Below are 17,112 nucleotides of genomic sequence, written 5' to 3' on the forward strand. Positions count from 1 at the left end.
CATAATCCTGCAATTCCTGAGTGTGCAGTTTCCTACATCTTTCTTAGCTCTTTGTGCTGCTTCGGTGTAGCCTCAGGCCATTGCTGTCTGCTCTGGTTGCAGAGTTTTAATCATAACCATGCTTCCCTTGCCTTTTCCCCTCCTGCCTTAAAACTTGAGGATGGGCACCCATCTGCCAAAACGATTTTCTGCTTTCGTCAAGTTTAACACTTTCTGCACCAGATGAGTGGAATCCTGAATTTCTTCTCAACACCTCACTGTAACATTGATGCTGGTGCTGGGTGGGCTGCAAATGTCTCGAGAATGAATTCTGCCATCACCACAGAACAATGGGCCTGGGTAACCATTCATATTTTTTAGAATGGTGGAGGATTTTCTCCTACTTGATCACTATCTTTTTTCCTAAATAGGCTCCAGAAATACGTCTTCCACAGATGCCGTTGGGTATGAATGACAGGAAGACAGTCATTAGCCACACATCCCTGAAATGATGCAAGACAGAGCCAAGCTGCGTGTCAGAGGACTGTGATTTCTCAACATGTCAGTTTTCCTCTGTGGATTTTGTCAGGAATGGAGATATTTGCTTGGGCACAGAAAAGCCAGGTGGAAGGAGGTTAAATTGACATATCCAAGCACAGAAATTTTGTTTTTGCTCCATTTGACCAATCACACACCACTAAGAACAAAAGAAGAGTAAAGGACCATTATTCAAGACCAAGAGCCAAGTGGCCTCACTTACCTCTAGTGTAGTTAATACAATCTTCTCAACTGAAGAAAAATAAGCCTCCCACAAGAATTGTGTCTGCTGTCTAAGTGCTAGGATTTTATCCTGATGAATAGACCTGATTGTAGAAGGAATCTGTAATACAAGGTGAGCACATAATATTAACTGTAAAACAAAGTGATGCCGCTTGATCAAAATCACCTGAGTTAGGCTTTTATTCCTCATAGCATCCAGCTTCCAGCACCCAGATCTGCTAAAAAAAATCACCAGCCTGTATGCAGCAATGCCCCTAAGTGGGTACAAACAGCTCCCACTGGGAATCAGCCTTTATGACCTTTAATGTGTGAAAGTTACAGTTCACCTCTAAGATTCATTACCAGCTCATCGGTAGCTTGGGGTGTTCTATAGTAGCAACAGCTGTTTCCTCCTTTTGGAGTTCCAAAAATCCTCAACCCTGCACATAGACAACCGAATTTTACATGTAATAAGATACAGGCCTTGGGGAAAGGCTAAAAGACTCTATTCTCCAAGCACTTCCAAGACTTGCCATTCTAGGAGCTGCAAAATATCTACAAAAGGACATTGCAGAAACCATCTGTGAGCCTCTCCCTCCAGCCTGAAGCTGGAGTTAGTCATTTCTACATGCAATACCTTCTACCTCACTCCTTTGAGCCTTCCTGCTCCTCAGAGGTCTCTTTTTTCCCTCCAGCCCGTATCCCCAATCTAAATGGACCTAGTAGAACATCATATATGTTTAACAATCACTGCTTTCTACCTGGCTATATATTTTTAAAGGAAGGAACTATATCCCTTCCAGCCTGCTATACTTTTAAGGCTAAGAGAGTGGCTTTTACCTACTAGTTATGTAAGAAGAGCTGAATTGAACATGGCTAGCTGATGTCCCCATAGGGAAATCATTACTTTTAATAGTAGTATAGCTTCATGGTTAAGCCTGGGGCAACAGAGCAAGACAGACCAAAGAGGGATTCCTGGCTCTACCATGTACCAACTCTGCTTTCTTTGGCAAGTTACTTGATCTCTCAAAGACTCTGTTCCATCATTTATAAATTTGGGGTATAGCCCTAACATCATACAGTTGTCATGAAGATCACATAAGTGCTTAGCACAGTGCCTGGGACATGGGGAGCTTAATTAATGTAGCTATTATTATCATTATTGACATAAAGGTGATGATATTAAAGGTTGGACCAATTGCTTTTTGTCTACATGTGAACCTGCTTGGGTCTGGAGCTCCCAAGTGTACTTCCAGGGTTTCTGGTGAGTTTCCTGGGCTTGCTCCCTGTTTTCACCTACAGTTCAAGGTCTATTTAATTTATGGAGTCTACACTCTTAGGGGAGATTCCTTGTGATTAGCAACTGCCCTTCTACGCTCACCTCTTTCTGCATGCTTGCCTCCCTAATGCATGACTAATCGGACAGACCCAAGGACCCAGGCTGAAGGAGGAATGCTTTTTTAGCTGCTTTAATGGGAAAGTTACTCTTGGCATTGTGAGTAGGGCCACATCTGATTTCCAGGTGAGGGAAAGGAAGTGATGGCAAACTTTTTTTATCCAAGACTCGCCTTTTGGAAGAGCAGTGAAACTGCTTCAGAACAGGAGAAAAAGCTCACTTGCTTTGGCAGTGTCTAAAACCAGATTCTAAATCTGTGACCCAAAGTGTATGTCTGGGTGCCCAGCACTGAAGAAACATGGAGGCAACAGGTAAAGGAGAAACACCAGCAGGTAAACGTTAGACCAAAATCAGAGTCAAGGTCAAATGGAAGTAAAATATCCTGGGAGAAGGTAGATAAACCAACCATATCATGGATAAATCAAAGAAAATTCATTATTACTTACTCACTTGGAGAATTACCTGGATTTCCAAAGGAAGATTAGAAAAAAAATCCCTGCTAAATTTCAATATTCATGGCTTTCCTCTAAATGTCAATGGCATTTTCTAAGAGCTATAGAAGTTGGCATCACTGTCTCATCATGTTTGTGAGGAACCAGTCCATTAGAAAAATGCCTAAAGCTATCACCAATATCTGGTCCTCCAGAAAACTGAGCCTGCTGTGGTTATGAACAGAGAAAAGGAATAACATGGAATTGCCTAAGAATACGTTCCCCTCTCTTGTATAAGTTGCATCCTGATCTTCCTACACCAAGTGCAATGTATTACACTTGTTAGCGCTTGTAATACAAGTACCTGATAACTTTCCTCCTTGCTCTGGAGGATAACTCCAATCAACTGCAAAGACCAAATTCAAAGTTTTGATGGCAATTGGCTATTGGTTATTAATCTGCTTGTCCTGAGAGACAGGTATGGGAAAGTAACAAATTAATTGCAGTTTGACCGGATTGTTTTGGAAGTTGCAGGAACCTAGGAAGTCTTAATAAAAGGCAACAAACGAATGGAATCTATGAAAAGAGATATAAGAAAGCAACATTACACTCTCTGGGCGACAGAATGACAAGAATATATGCAAATAAAAACATCCAAACTGTTCTAAAACAGGAAATGAAAAATTGTAACATAACAAAAACATTTCCCAGAGCAGACATTCAGGCTGGGTGCCAGCTCTTTAAAACCATTGTTAACGACAGTGCAGTTGCTGTACAATATGGAGGCAGCTGTGCAAAGACAGACTGCATATGAGAGAGAAATATACCAGAAAGTTTGGCAGGGAGAGGGGATGAAAAACAAAATCTTCAGACCCACAAGTCAAAATGTTGCTTCAGAAGGGGAAATAGGCATAACTTTGGGAAAATGATAGAAATCAGACAACCACAATTAAAGTGTCCTGGAATGCTTTCCATCCCAAAGAAATTATGGTGGATTTTTTGTAATCCCTTCATTTCCCAAATTTCCTTTAATGAGCATGTATTATTTAAAATAAACATAAAAGGAAGGAAAAAGGAAATATGGAAAAGAACTACATATATAACGTTTGTTTGGCCTTTCATGAGTAAATGTTTTAGACATTTGCCATTTCTGTGTGGCAAGAATGTCTACTCCGTATTTTTGTGATGATTTTCTTTCATAAAACAACAGATCCCTTTCTCTGTGAACAGCGAAGAATCCAAGCTGTATTTTGGGTGGAATGAGTTATCCCAAATGAACAAGACCACATATTCCTCCTTTGTTTCTGAGGTCCAAAGGGGCCACTGAATCACACACCCAAGTACTCAGACACAGGGACTGTTCCAGAAGCTGTGGTCAGTTTTGCTTGCCTAACCCAAGGCCCCCTCAGGTAGAGAGATCTCACCTGTACTCAGGGCAGTACTGCCTTACTTCACCTGCCAGCTAGCAGACCTGCCAGCAGCACAGAAGTAAAATCAACAATAGAGTTAGAAACAAGTTTCTGGATATTGAAAAAAAGTAAGGACGTTAAAACAAATCACTCAACAAATAATTGTGGTAGATTTAATGCTTAAAAAGTATACAATGCCAAGAAAGAAACTGCAGTTTTCTATAACTTCAGAGAAAAGAGTGTGGCAATTTATGTTGAGCCTAAAACATATTGCACAAAAGGGGCTTTAGAAATCCCTCGTGACTGTTACTGCCCTTAGATTTCCCTTTATCGTATCCCTTCTCTAAACCGCTCGAGTAGTTCCAACTTTTATTAGGTGGTGTTCTTTTAAATATACATCCTAACGATAACATTGGCTCAGGCACTCAGACTGGATCATTTGAGTAATGATAACACTAATTATAAGAATTGACCCTGGAGACCTCTCTCTCTCTCTGAAAATTAATCCAAAGGGGGAAAGGAATCTGAAGGGGCAGGATGGTGCCAACACTGTTTGGCATCATTTTTTAAAGGTTCTGATTATTGAAGGGGTTGGATATCCATCTCTTCTCACCACAAAAGCTCATGTTCTTTATCAGCAATTTTCCTGTTTTCAGAATATATTCTCTGGACCTGGGCAGATTTTGTGTTGGAAAGTGAACAATGTCATATTCAATGACTTCATATTCACCATGACACAGGCAATTTTCTCCTGATAAAATTTCTTGTATAGAGCTGACCTTTTGGATTTGTCTTCTTTGAAAGTTTGGTTGGGGGCAGCAATGAGCCACTGATCTGCTGAAGGCCACAGCCCCTTCTTACCTGTAATAACAATCTCTCATCGCCTATGACAGCGGCTTGGTTCCAATTAATCACTTCAGAGAATGGCAACTCCCATCCATTGCTGAGCATTACAGGGACACAGGCAGCCTGTGCAAAGAAGGATACTTCATTAGCGTGAGGAAAGTGATGTTAGGAGCAATTTCGATGGGGGGGAAACCAGTCTAAAATCAATTACTGGCATTTCTTACATGGCTGAGATCCGGGACTGCTTAGGCCAGTGGGAAAGTGAGCTTTTATGAGTTGCGAAATCACATGAAGGTTGTATGTATTCAGCCTAGACTTTAATATTTGCAAGTCTTGCCCTAGATTGCTAAAACCCATTTCTATTCTGGTACATGGTTTGGCTGACCTTCCATCTACACAGGCGACTGGCCTCGCTGGAGAAGTTTTATTGATGCAACAAAATCTTTCACCGCCACCTAGTGCAAAACCAAATACAACTTAAATATAAATGATTTAGCCACTGTAATGGCCACAAGCCCGCTTACGAAGTGGTTTACTCCGATGTCATGAGCAACAAAGAGCTTGGCATTGCTGATATAGCATTTTGTGAACTTAATTATTACAGGGTGTTCACCTTTCCTTTGCTCTGCAACACACCTGAACTAGAACCTTGTTCTCTTTGGTGTGGAGTGAACCAAACCACTGTCATATCAACATGCTATTGCACAGTGATCTGACAGCCAAGAAATACCAGGCTAATGACAAAGTCCTGGTTCCAAACAACTCATAAACAAAACCAGAGAATGGGTTTGCTCCATGCAACATCCCAAGAGGTTACAAGAATGTTAGTGATGCTATGCTTTGCCGGACAGAGGATCCTGGAATAGACGTTCAAAAGGAGGAAGCCCTTCTGTAGGACGATATGACAGCATGATTAGCAGTTAGGATGACAGGGACTGGAAGTGAAGAAGTGTTGTTAAGTAAGCTCAGATTCACGCAAGGAACAAACCACAGAGGAGGAAAGAATAGAGCAGCAAGGGAGCAGGGAGTAGAGCATAAGAGAGGTTGAGAAGTTGCTTCCTCCTCGCCAACAAGGAAGAGTGGCTGCAACTTCCCAGTGGGAAACATGGACAACTCTCTCAGCAGGAGAAGGCATTCCTGTAGAGTCAGGTTAAGGAGGGGATAGCCTCCCACGAAGGCTCTGGAGCTGGGGCCAAGGATCTCTGAACTCTGGAGCCTTGGAGTTGCTGGGACAAGGAAGGAGCACCACCCTGTCAGGCATCGCCATCAGGAGTTAGAGGAAGCAAGAGAAGACCGTTAGGGGGACTTAACAGACAATTCTGCTTTGGGGGAGTATCAACAATAAACCATTTTCACTGCTCTTAGGATTGGCTTCCAGGGAAAGGGCAGGGCCTCAGTGAGGAGCCCAGCTAGGCTGCCTGGCAGGTCAGCTTGCAACCATGTCCCTGAAGGGCCCATTTCCTCTGGTGGTAAAACTATTTATAATCCTCTCATCTGCAAAGGCAGCGAGCAAATCTCCACTCCCTATCCCCTCATACACTTTTAAAAATGTTCTTAGATTTTCTTAGGAAAACAGACTTGGGGTCCTCAAGGGAAGCCACACCTTCTGTTTAGATATCATAGGAGAGTTGATGAGGTTAAACCCACCCATCCTGAAGTCACTCCTCAGCCCTAATCGGGGAGGTTTCGGGGTCTCTTACCTGCAGAGCCTCCAGGAATCTGAAGGACCCAAGCCTGCGACCACGAGGAACCAGACAGAAAGTGGCATTGTGCAGCATTTCCCGATAATCATACCTAGAATGAGAGGAGGCTCAATAAGCAAGCGGAGACCCACGGAGAATGGGAGATAAATGACCATCTGTTGATACATCCCTGCCTGAAATCACCCAGATGAGCTCGGGGAAGCCATCAGCAGGTAGTTCTCACATTTCCATTTTGGAGGAAGGAATTTTGTTGCATGAAGGAGGATAAACGTGATGATCATGCTGGACAGAGAAACTGGGGTGTTGCTTGCAAACAGTGTATAAAAACACAAGTGTGACAGTCCTGGTAATAATTTGGCTGGTCCAGCCTTTGCCTCCCTAATCAGATTTTCATGTACTGAAATGTTTTTTTCTCCACAATCTTAAAAAGGAAAAAAAGAAATCACTGCAAGTTCTTTTTCAAATACCATCTCAGTCAGTAAAACTAAGACTCTTGTTTCCCATTCCCCAAAACCATACTATTCAGGACATCTCTGTTGTGAACATAAAACAACATTTGTTTTCTCCTCCAGGCTGGAGTTCCTGCATTTACCAAGAACATTCGATTGCCCCAGACAAATATTTCTGTTTAAGAACCTTTGACATGATGTACAGGGGAAAGAGTAGGAGAGCTAGAGGGAAGCTAGTCCAAGAAATGGGGAAAGTCCAAATAGAAAAATACAAATAGTAGAGGGTGTGAGAAAACTGGGTGGTGAATAGACAGTTGTTTCTTTCCTCAAATACTGTTGAATGTATTACACTGCCTTTGCGTTTGGAAAAATAGAAAATACCACACGAGTATCACCTGTCTCTTTGTGCCAGTGAAGTTCAGGGAAGATAAAAAGGATTTGATCTTGTTTAGGGATGTCAGTTTACAAGTGATTGCTGTAAAAACCTGTTTTTTCCCAAATATGCAATCTTCAGTTCATTATGAGTTTAAGACAACTTGCAAGACTAGACATGGTGCATGTCCTGTAAAGGTCCCAGATTCTCAGAGCCAAGATGAAATCACTCCCATTTTTCAAGAGCTTCCAATGCTCCGCAGACAGGTGTGCCTGTGACAGTAAGCATATGTCACCAGCATTTTCTGACTCTAGTAGTCTAATTTAATCATAGCCTGAAGGTGCTGGATTCTTCCCTTCTCTTTTTGGTATATTGATATATATATTTATATTTTTATAAAGTCCACATCTATTTTTATATTCTCACACAAACTAGGCATATGGGAGAAAGCCAATTTTCAATTATAAACCCGTCATTAAGAAGAGACATCATGCAAAAGACCATTTGCTTAAACGAGCGTGTACAACTAATTTGCACAAGAAAAGGTCACTGTGAATGGATTAAGATTATCTCCATTGAGAGTAAAATTAAAACCCTTGCTGCATTAATTAAACCGCAAAATAGACTTCAAAGTAGAAAAGATTTTTAAGAGGGCTCAAATTGAGCTAAACTTAAAAAAATATTAAATTATAATTATAATGGTTTCGGCTTCTCTTTTCCTTGTCAAACACAGGAAAATAATTGACAAGTATCTGTAAGTTCAACTGTTGATAATGTATGGATCTTTACCTAATCAAAGGAGAGGAGGGAAAAAATATATACGAACATGTATATATATGTATGTATGTATGTATAAAGTTTAAACTGAAAATTTTCAACATAGAAAGGCTGAATATGCTTCAGACTAGAGCAAGGTTTAATAAATGCCCAAAATAGAAACCCCTGAGGGACCAGCAGAGAAGGTCCCACATCCTCATCATTAGGCTGCTAAAAATGTAAAACCTTATTAATGTTCTGAGTTGTAACAAGTTTCAAAGTTGCCAATTGCAGAATTTACTTTAGGGAAGGAGTGGGGGTGGGAGCACATAAAATTATAGGAAAAATTCAAATGAGAGCTATTTTAGGGTGCTGATTTTTAAATGCTCATATAGAAAGATTATCTGCTGATGCAGCGAATAAAGCCTATATGATTGAAGCTTGTGCTCATTCATATAATAGGTGAGGTGAGATGTGTGATGAGCATCCTGGCAGGTGCTGGGAACCCACTAGGTACGTGTGAAACTATGGACAGAACACATGAGCCCTCTGGGCCTCAGTTTCCTCTTCTGCAAAATGAGCCACTTGGGCTAGATGACTAAAGTTTCAGTTTTAACATTCCAGTATTCCTTCGCACTATCATTTATACTATCATTTTTAGGTAAGAGAGAAGAAAGGACCTTTGAGAATACTCCATTGCTCCAAAGGTTTCCATAACCATTATATATATATGTGTATATATATATATATATATGTCTGTGTGTGTACATACGTACATAGATATCTACTCATGTGTACACAATGTATGCCTAATGTGGACATACACACAGACACACATACAGTCACAAAAAGAACATATGCATAGGTACACAGTGTGATGATTTTCATTCTGACTTCTAACCATGCTCAGCCCAGGAACCAGCCTCTCATTTGGTCTCTAAGGACAGTGGCCTATGAATTACTAGTGAACTATAACGGAAGGTACAGACGATTGGTTCTAGTTGGGCCACATATGTGTCTGGTACCCTCCACCTAGCCTGTCTGTGGGCCCTACTCTCCATGCTGATGCAGACACCCCACATCTCCCTCCATCTAGACGCTTTAACCAATTCACTCATTCAGTTATCCTTTCAAGAAATATTATGTTTCAGGCTCTCTTCCAGTCCTGCAGATGTTGTTGTATACGAGCAGAGAAGAGCCTTCTCTGGTTGCTAGACCTCCCAAAGAATCACCTGATGAGAATTTAAAGTATAAAATCTCCAGGGGGGTATTTGCAGTCTAAGAATAAACTATGGGAGGTAGGACTTCCAGAATGACATAGTAAGGAACTCTGTGGGCATTCTCTGGTGCAAAACAACACACACACACACACACACACACACACACACACACACACACAATTGTTTAAAGTTACTGGAAATTGTTTTAAGGCTATTAAAGCAAATGAAGAAACAGTCATTCAAGAAAATCTACTAAATCTCAGCAAAATCTGTGAAGGTCTGTGACACTGGACCCACGACCTACCCCGTTACCCACTCCTTCCAGCTCATGTTACGGAAGCTCTATTTTAGGTGAGTGCAGTAAAGAAGATTGGGCACCCTCTTCCCTTAGCTCCCTTCACAAAGCGAAAAGACAGTGCACAGAATGGGAGACAATATTTGTAAATTGTATTATCTGATAAGGGACTTGTATCCAGAAAATATAAAGAACTCTTCAAATTGAACAACAAAAAAATAAATAATCCAATTTTAAAAAGGGGAAAGGATCTGAATAGACATTGTTCCAAAGAAGATGTACAAATGGCCAATAAGCACATGAAAAAATAATCAATGTCATTATCAAAACCACAATGAGATACCACTTCACACCCACTAGGATAGCTATAATCAAAGACAGATAATAATAAGTACTGGTGGGGATGTAGAGGAATTGGAACCTTCATGCATTGCTGGCAAGAATGTAAAATGGTGCAGCCATTTTGGAAAATAATTTGGCTGTTCCTTTTAAAACTTAAAATGGACATATCATATGATCCAGTAATTGAGCTTTTGGGCATTTATCCCAGAGAAATAAAAACTTATTTTCAAGCAGAAACTTGTGCATAAATGCTCGCAGCAGTTTTATTCATAATGGCCCCAAACTGAAAACTATCCAATGCCCTTCAATGGGTGAATGATTCAACAAGCCGTGATACATCCATACCCTAGAAGACCATCCATGGTAAAACAGAAGTGATTGGCACACAACAACATGGGTGGGCCTCAAGAAAATTATGCTGAGTGAAAAACCAATCTCAAAAGGATATATACGGCATGATTCCATTTATTTAACATTCACAAAATAACATAATGATGGGCAGAGAGCAGATTAGTGGTTGCCAGGTGTTAAGGATGGCGGAGAACGAAAGGGACACTTGAGAGGTGACCTGTGGGTAGGGACTTGCAATCTTTTTAAGGGGCCCAGTTTTCCCCCATTACTTAAGTTTAGAAATGTAAACCACATTGAAATCATAAATTACTTAAAAACCAAAGATAACTAACTTACCACAAGATATCTCTCCTTAGGAAGAAGGAAAGTAGATGTGGGAGGCAACTAATCCTAGAGAATGTTCAGCTTTAATTAATAAATGATTTTGCTACCCTTTTCAGTTGGGTATTAAGTTCCCTGGTATATAAGGTGGTGACATAGAAGGCAGAACAGTTTTTATAAATGACTGCAAAGAAAATGCAATAAAAATGACACACTCTGAATTTAACCTAGAAACCAGGACCATTTATGGCCATAATCATTTTCTTCTCAGAGTTGATACACCCCATTGAAAATGGGCCATGCAACAATGCATACTTAAAGCCCTTCTTCTCCATATGAAGCCCACTGATGCCGGCAGCAATTCAGCGCAACTGGGGCTGGGGGCCGGGGAGTGGGCAGGATGTTTTAGTGCACGGGTTCTCCAAGTGTGGTCTGCATTATTTGATACTTGGAAGAATTGCAAATTCTCAGCCTCACTCAATTCTGCTGAATCAGAAACTCCATGGGAGAGGCCCAGGACTCAGTGTTTTAACAAGCCCTCTGGGTAATTCTGATGTACCCTAAATTTTGAGAACCACTGGCACAGTAGTTAAGGGCTTAGTATTTAAAAGCTTAGGAGCTAAGTAGTTTATTCAGATTCAGCCAAACCTGGGTTCAAATCACAGCTTTGCCATTTACCAGCTGAGTGATCTTGGGAATGTTATTTAATCTGTCTAAATCCGTTCCCTCGTTGGCAAAATGGGGATGATACATATTTTGTGAGGCTTAAATGATAGAATTTAACTAAAGCACCGGCACATTGTCAGCAATCCATAAATGGTAGCTATAATCACTGTGGCTGAAGGAAGGCAGCAGAAAATAATCGAAAATGCAACATGCCTTATGTTGGAAAACCTGGGGCCCTGCTACCTCTTCTTGTGTGACCCTGTGCAGATCATTTAACTTCTCTGAGACTAAAAGTTGTAAAGATCAAAGTTGTGAAGATCAAAATCCATGCAGTATAATATGCAAAGTGCCATGTGACTGCATGTTATTATGATAAATTATGTCAGGATGAGAGAAATCAAAAACATTTTTTAAAAACTAGCAACAGTGAAAAAATCCCACCAATTCCCAAAGAAGAACCAAGGAAGAACCGTGGAGCAGACCCTTTAATAAAGGAAAACGAAAACAGAAGCTGTGAATCACAATGGAATACCAGCTTCTAATTGCAAGGATTTTCCTTATTATCAAAAGCTACATTGTCAAGGATGGCTGTTGCTGGTGCCATGTGCCCACAGATCCTCCTGTGGTTCCCACAACCCCTCCGTAGCATGTGTATTTGCCACATGAGCCTGCTTCTGCTAACCAAAGAGGATAGGGAAGAAGCAAGAGATCTAGCTTCTCATCTCAGCAGTCACACAATTCTGGTCTCCCATGATGTTGCTACCGTGTGTTTCAAGTATTTATTTATAAAGTAACTTATCATCTACAGCTGATCTGTTTCCCACAGCCCCCAGCTTCATAAGTAATTAATCTTCTTTGCTTATACCCAGGTTTAAGTCACATCCCTTGAGAAAAACAAACAAAACAAAACAACTTAGGACAGTTATAGTTCAGTAAAGTGCATTGGGATGAAGGAAATAAAATGAACATTCTTTGAGTACCTCGTGTGTGTGTGTGTTTTCCCATTCATTCAACAAACATGAGTTGAATGGCTACCATGTGTCAGGCACTATGCAAGCAGTGCACCACCCAGTGAAAAGACGGGCACATGCGCTGGCAAATGATTACTATTCAGTGTCGCAGGTGCTTGGATGGAGGCACTGGGTGGGAGTGGGGATTATGCAGAGAGGAGAAACACCAACACCACAGGCAATGGACAAGAGAGGGAGAAGCAGAAGTGGGACTCAGAGCTAAGAGTTCAAGGAGTAGCAAGAATCAGCCTAGCAAAGGGGTAAGAGAAGGTGCCGGGCATTTCTGGAGGTGGAGATAGCGGAGCAGGAACAAAGGCACCAAGGTTGGAGAAACTATCCACAGTGAGGGACAGAGTGAAGTGTAACGTGCGAGGCAGAGAGTGGGAGGGATGAAGCTGTTGCTCCAGGTGGGTCTCACTGGGAAGACTTTGTATGATATCCGGAGCTCAGACTTGATCCTGTGAGGGTGCTCACGAGTCACCGAAGAGCTTGAGCAGAAGAACTTAATATAAGCCAACTTTATACACGAGCAGCTAAGTTTGGAGAACTCAAAACTCTCACCAAGGTAGTTCATGGGTGAGATCAGTAGTGTTAGTGCTCTAACTCTGGGATTTCTGATTCTAAGGGTCATTTTCTTTCCACTACATCATGCTGCCTCCTTAGTTAGCCCACACAATAGCGTATTTCTTATAAAGCCAAATCCTAAGCACTGCACCTGGTTTCAAGCCTTGGCAACCAAAGGCTACCATTTAAATAGCCCCCTTTTCTCCTACTCAAAGCTTTGCACATGTCACCACCAGGAGCTTGTTATTTACTGACCATATTGCCTTAGACCCTCAGACATTACAGATTTAACATTCAACATTTCAATTATTTTTGAGAGAACCCTAAAGTCCATGGCATGCAATAATATTAAATTGCCCTAAGGCACAGATTTAAATTGAGAAACAGGCCTGGGAGCCAATCTTTTAGCTGGCAACTGGGCCCAGCTGGCCACTGTACTATCTCTAGTTATTGTGTTGTAAGCCTACAGTACAGACATGTAGAGGTCTCTGTAGTCCTCAAAAATTCTCTGGACTCCACTGAGTCTCAGTTTCTTCCCAACACCTACTCACACTGCGTCTTTGTGCACCGTGAATCAGCTACTGCATGTTCTGGAGTTGGAGAAATGCAAATAAGCTCTGCACAAACGCGGGGCAGGGCTGCAGCCTCGGGGCCACTCGGCGCCCCCCAGCGGGGAGGCACCTGCAATTTGGAGGTGCTGCGATTCCTTACATAGGAGATTCTTTGCCTCCAGCACTGCCCGCTGCTAGAACCGCCTGGACACCCAGTTGTGCCAAGGATTAGGAATTCATTTCTTTGTGAGACTCCTCAGTATGAGGCTGCCAATCCCCAGCTGTCCACTGCAAAGAATAATACACGGCTGAAATCAGAGATAGGGATTTAGATTCTCTCTTTCACTGCTCTTGGCTTTCCACAGAAGAGTCTCCTTTTTGTGCCCATTTAAAATCTATTTTAATCTCAGGAAGGGAGGGAGGTAACATTTGGTGGGCTCTGGCTGGGGCGTACCGCACCTGTGTGAGGAACATACTCTCTCCCACATTCCCTCATTTAAGCCTCACGGCCACAATGCCTGGTTTCCCCGGGGAGAAAGAGTCAGTGGGGAGTCAGAAGGATCCATTGAATTAATCATCTTGTCTGAACCTGCTGGATCATGATCCCATGTCATTTCTAAACTGCCCTGCCCCCATCCCTACCCTAAATATCTATTGATGGTTCAGAACTTTAAACTTGGACAAGGTGATAATCCCTACCTGCAAATATTAATAACCACTTGTACCAAGTGCATCCCATACTTCAAAAGGGGTAGGAGACTATCTTGGTTCTTGCTCATTAGATAGCAATGCAACGGCTAACATATAAAGCAAGTAAAGAATCTGATAGCCAATAAAGATAACTCTAATAATAATACCCCATATATTAAATGTCCCCTATAGGTGGGACCCTGTGCAACACATTCTACACTCTACTCATGATTGCCCTTTATCTTTATAACCACCATGGGAACTAGGTGTTATTGCCCCCATTTTACAGATGATGGAGTATTGAAAGCTATTTTTTTTTTGGCGGGGGCGGGGGCAGGGGTGGGCAGCTCATGCAAGGAGGACAGGAGGCACAAAGAGCTCCACTGTCTCTCAGAGCAGCCTAGAAGGAAGACATAATGTGGCAGGAAAGGAGAAAACCAAAGATAGTCAAAAGATTGTACCAGATGACAAGCATCTTCCTGATGGAGGCAAGGTTTTGGAGTGCCAACTTTTACACCATGCAACATTGAATGTCTAACTGTGCAGAGATAAATGCAACTGCAGGGCCTGTGGGTCTAAATTCTCTGGTTAGAAATAAAGCCTTCCTGAAAATGCTAAGTAATTGGGGCTACCTGTGCAGGAAGAAAAGGGAAGGAATAAACCAATAAAAGAGCCAGCAGCAACAAGTACCTTGGATGGATAAAGGGATCCAGCTGAGGGCACCTGGAGGCCCCCATGGCAGGAACTAAACGTGCATGTCACACCCAATGGTGATTGGAAAGCTCAAGGTTATTACCCTACCATTTACCTTTCACCAGACTTTGTTCCATGAAAACTGGTCAAGTGACGTGGGGCCAGGAAATGTGGACAAGCCCAAAAAGACCAGGACCAGGGCTGTCCTCGGAAAGCGGCTCCTGCCCAGGGCCAGGCCACACCCCAGGAAGCTGGCTGTGGCGGGACCACTTCTCGACACATTTGCTTTCCCACTTGCCTTCCCCTGTTTAGCCACCACTCCCATTTCACGACCCGGAGCTGGCATCACTTCCTGGAGGATGCCTTCCCCGATCCCTCAGACCCCAGCAAGACAACCTCCTGCTGCTCCCACAGCTCCCAGGCTGGCCTCTCTACTGCTCACTGTGTATTTCTGTTCTTGGTTTGTCTTGGTTCCACTGTGCTCCACAAGGCAGGAACTTGGTCATACTTTGCGTCCCCAGCACCTAACCCAGGGCCTGGCCTACAGGAACCACTCAATGAATGTTCAATGGATGAAAAGTGCTCAGTGCCCATGGGTTTGCAACAAGAGGGAGACAAAAAAAGAGACACAAGCCTTTGCTTACAACAATCTGTTTCAGATAGTAACGGCATACCAAACTTTTGATCATACCACGTCTTCCTAGGATGATTTTTACTCCTTGTTTAGGCCAGGTGTAACTATTGAGTGCCGAGTAGTGACTTTTTTTCTTTCTTCCTTGTGTATATTTTCTATCCCCTCTTCTCTGTCTTTATTTCTAAAGTCCTGGTAGCTTGTTAAAAATTTCATGTTCTCTCTGCATACTGACAAGTTTGGGACACTTCTGTTTCACCAGCCCCGATAAATAGTGTTGTTTGCAAATTAAGTCAAATGCATGCACAATGCTATTCAAACTGAACCTTTTCCTGGCCCTCCTCCCCATCTGAGTTGAAGAAAAAAAAACTATAGAACCTTCCCATGCTTCTGTTTTGGCCTCCCATCTGGATCCAAAGTATAATGATTTCCATCCCCAAAAGAAAACAAGGCTTGATGGAACATTCTGGCCACTTCCCTTCAGAACCCTGCCTGGCCAGTCTTGATCAGCCCTCAGACTAGGAGGATGTTTGGAATTCCTGGTGAGCTGCTCTTGGCACCAGAGTAGGCACTACACAGGGGCTACCCAGTGGCGAGTGCTACATGCCTGCATTCTTTGTCAGTGCTTGAGCCTTCTGTCTGGTCCCCACACTTAAGTGATTATAAAATACCTTGAGAATCCAATTACAGTTAATGAAATGAGGTCTGGTTTACTAACCTCAGCTTCCCATCCTCCGCCACTTTTGCCATCACTGAGCTCTACCTTCTCACTCTATCAGGGCTAGCTCATATTCAGACCTCAGAACTCTGTGGAAGCTCAGATGACATATCCTCAAGAAATTTGTAGGATTCCAACTTAATTTGAAAGTTGCATGAAGCTAGATGCCTATGGAAAGTTTAATCTTTCCCTTCTGAGCGTGTAGATAAGTAAAAATGTAGGTAATATGTGTGTCCACTGGATACAAAAATCTGTGTTACAGCTAAAGATCCGATGCTACATTTTGCTGATTTACTGGATCACCCTTCCATGAGTATCTTGATTGTTGGGGACTGAGAAGGCCCAGAAGCCTAGATTTTGCCACTTCCTTTAGTGGAAGCACAGCAGTGCCCTTGGGGGAGAATCTGTTGAGCTCTGAGTCACCTTTCCCTCCTTCTCTGGCTGGCTCTGCCCAGCCCAGAGCGTTTCCCTTGAGAAGCAGCTACAGTGCTACCCAACTCCCAGGCAGCCTCATTCTGAGAAGCAGCAGTGGAACACAGAAAATGTAAGCATCTGATGGGAGAGAGATGGACTAGTTGGCCCTTATGGTGCCTTCATGGCCGGCTGTTTGCTCACTGGACTAATGCATACCAAGGAATTCCTGTGTGCCAGTCAGCATGTCGGGTAGCATGCTGAGCAATGGGGAGACCATGCAAAACTCCTCCAGGAGCTACCCAGCAATGGTTTTTATAAGTCCATGGGGGCTGGAATCTCCTTGTGCTCCTCTCTCTTATTTCTCCTTAACTCCACTCCTCCTTGGGATCTCAGCATGATCAGAGCAGCAAGAAACACACTCTAGTTCTTACTGGGTTTAGGATGAGATAGGTTCAATCTTGTTCTCCTAAAAGCCATTTTCCATCGGGCAACCAAAGATACCTTTAAAACGTCACTCCCAGGCTGAAAACCCTCCAAAGGCTTCA

The 17,112-nt window shown here is 42.6% G+C and overlaps 1 protein-coding gene across 1 annotated transcript in view; it reads right to left on the minus strand.

Annotated features, from left to right (window-relative positions):
- EXT1 (exostosin glycosyltransferase 1) overlaps nucleotides 1–17,112 on the minus strand; it is a 313,958-nt gene that overhangs the window by 26,141 nt on the left and 270,705 nt on the right. The window contains exons 2-4 of the mRNA XM_037803395.1: nucleotides 6,521–6,614; nucleotides 4,836–4,943; nucleotides 740–859 (exon numbers count right to left, since the gene is read on the minus strand). Coding sequence (XP_037659323.1) covers nucleotides 740–859; nucleotides 4,836–4,943; nucleotides 6,521–6,614 — 322 coding nt within the window. The remainder of the gene's footprint in view (nucleotides 1–739; nucleotides 860–4,835; nucleotides 4,944–6,520; nucleotides 6,615–17,112) is intronic.

The sequence above is a fragment of the Choloepus didactylus genome, chromosome 14 (assembly GCF_015220235.1).
Source record: "Choloepus didactylus isolate mChoDid1 chromosome 14, mChoDid1.pri, whole genome shotgun sequence".
In the NCBI taxonomy this organism is placed as follows: Eukaryota; Metazoa; Chordata; class Mammalia; order Pilosa; family Megalonychidae; genus Choloepus; species Choloepus didactylus.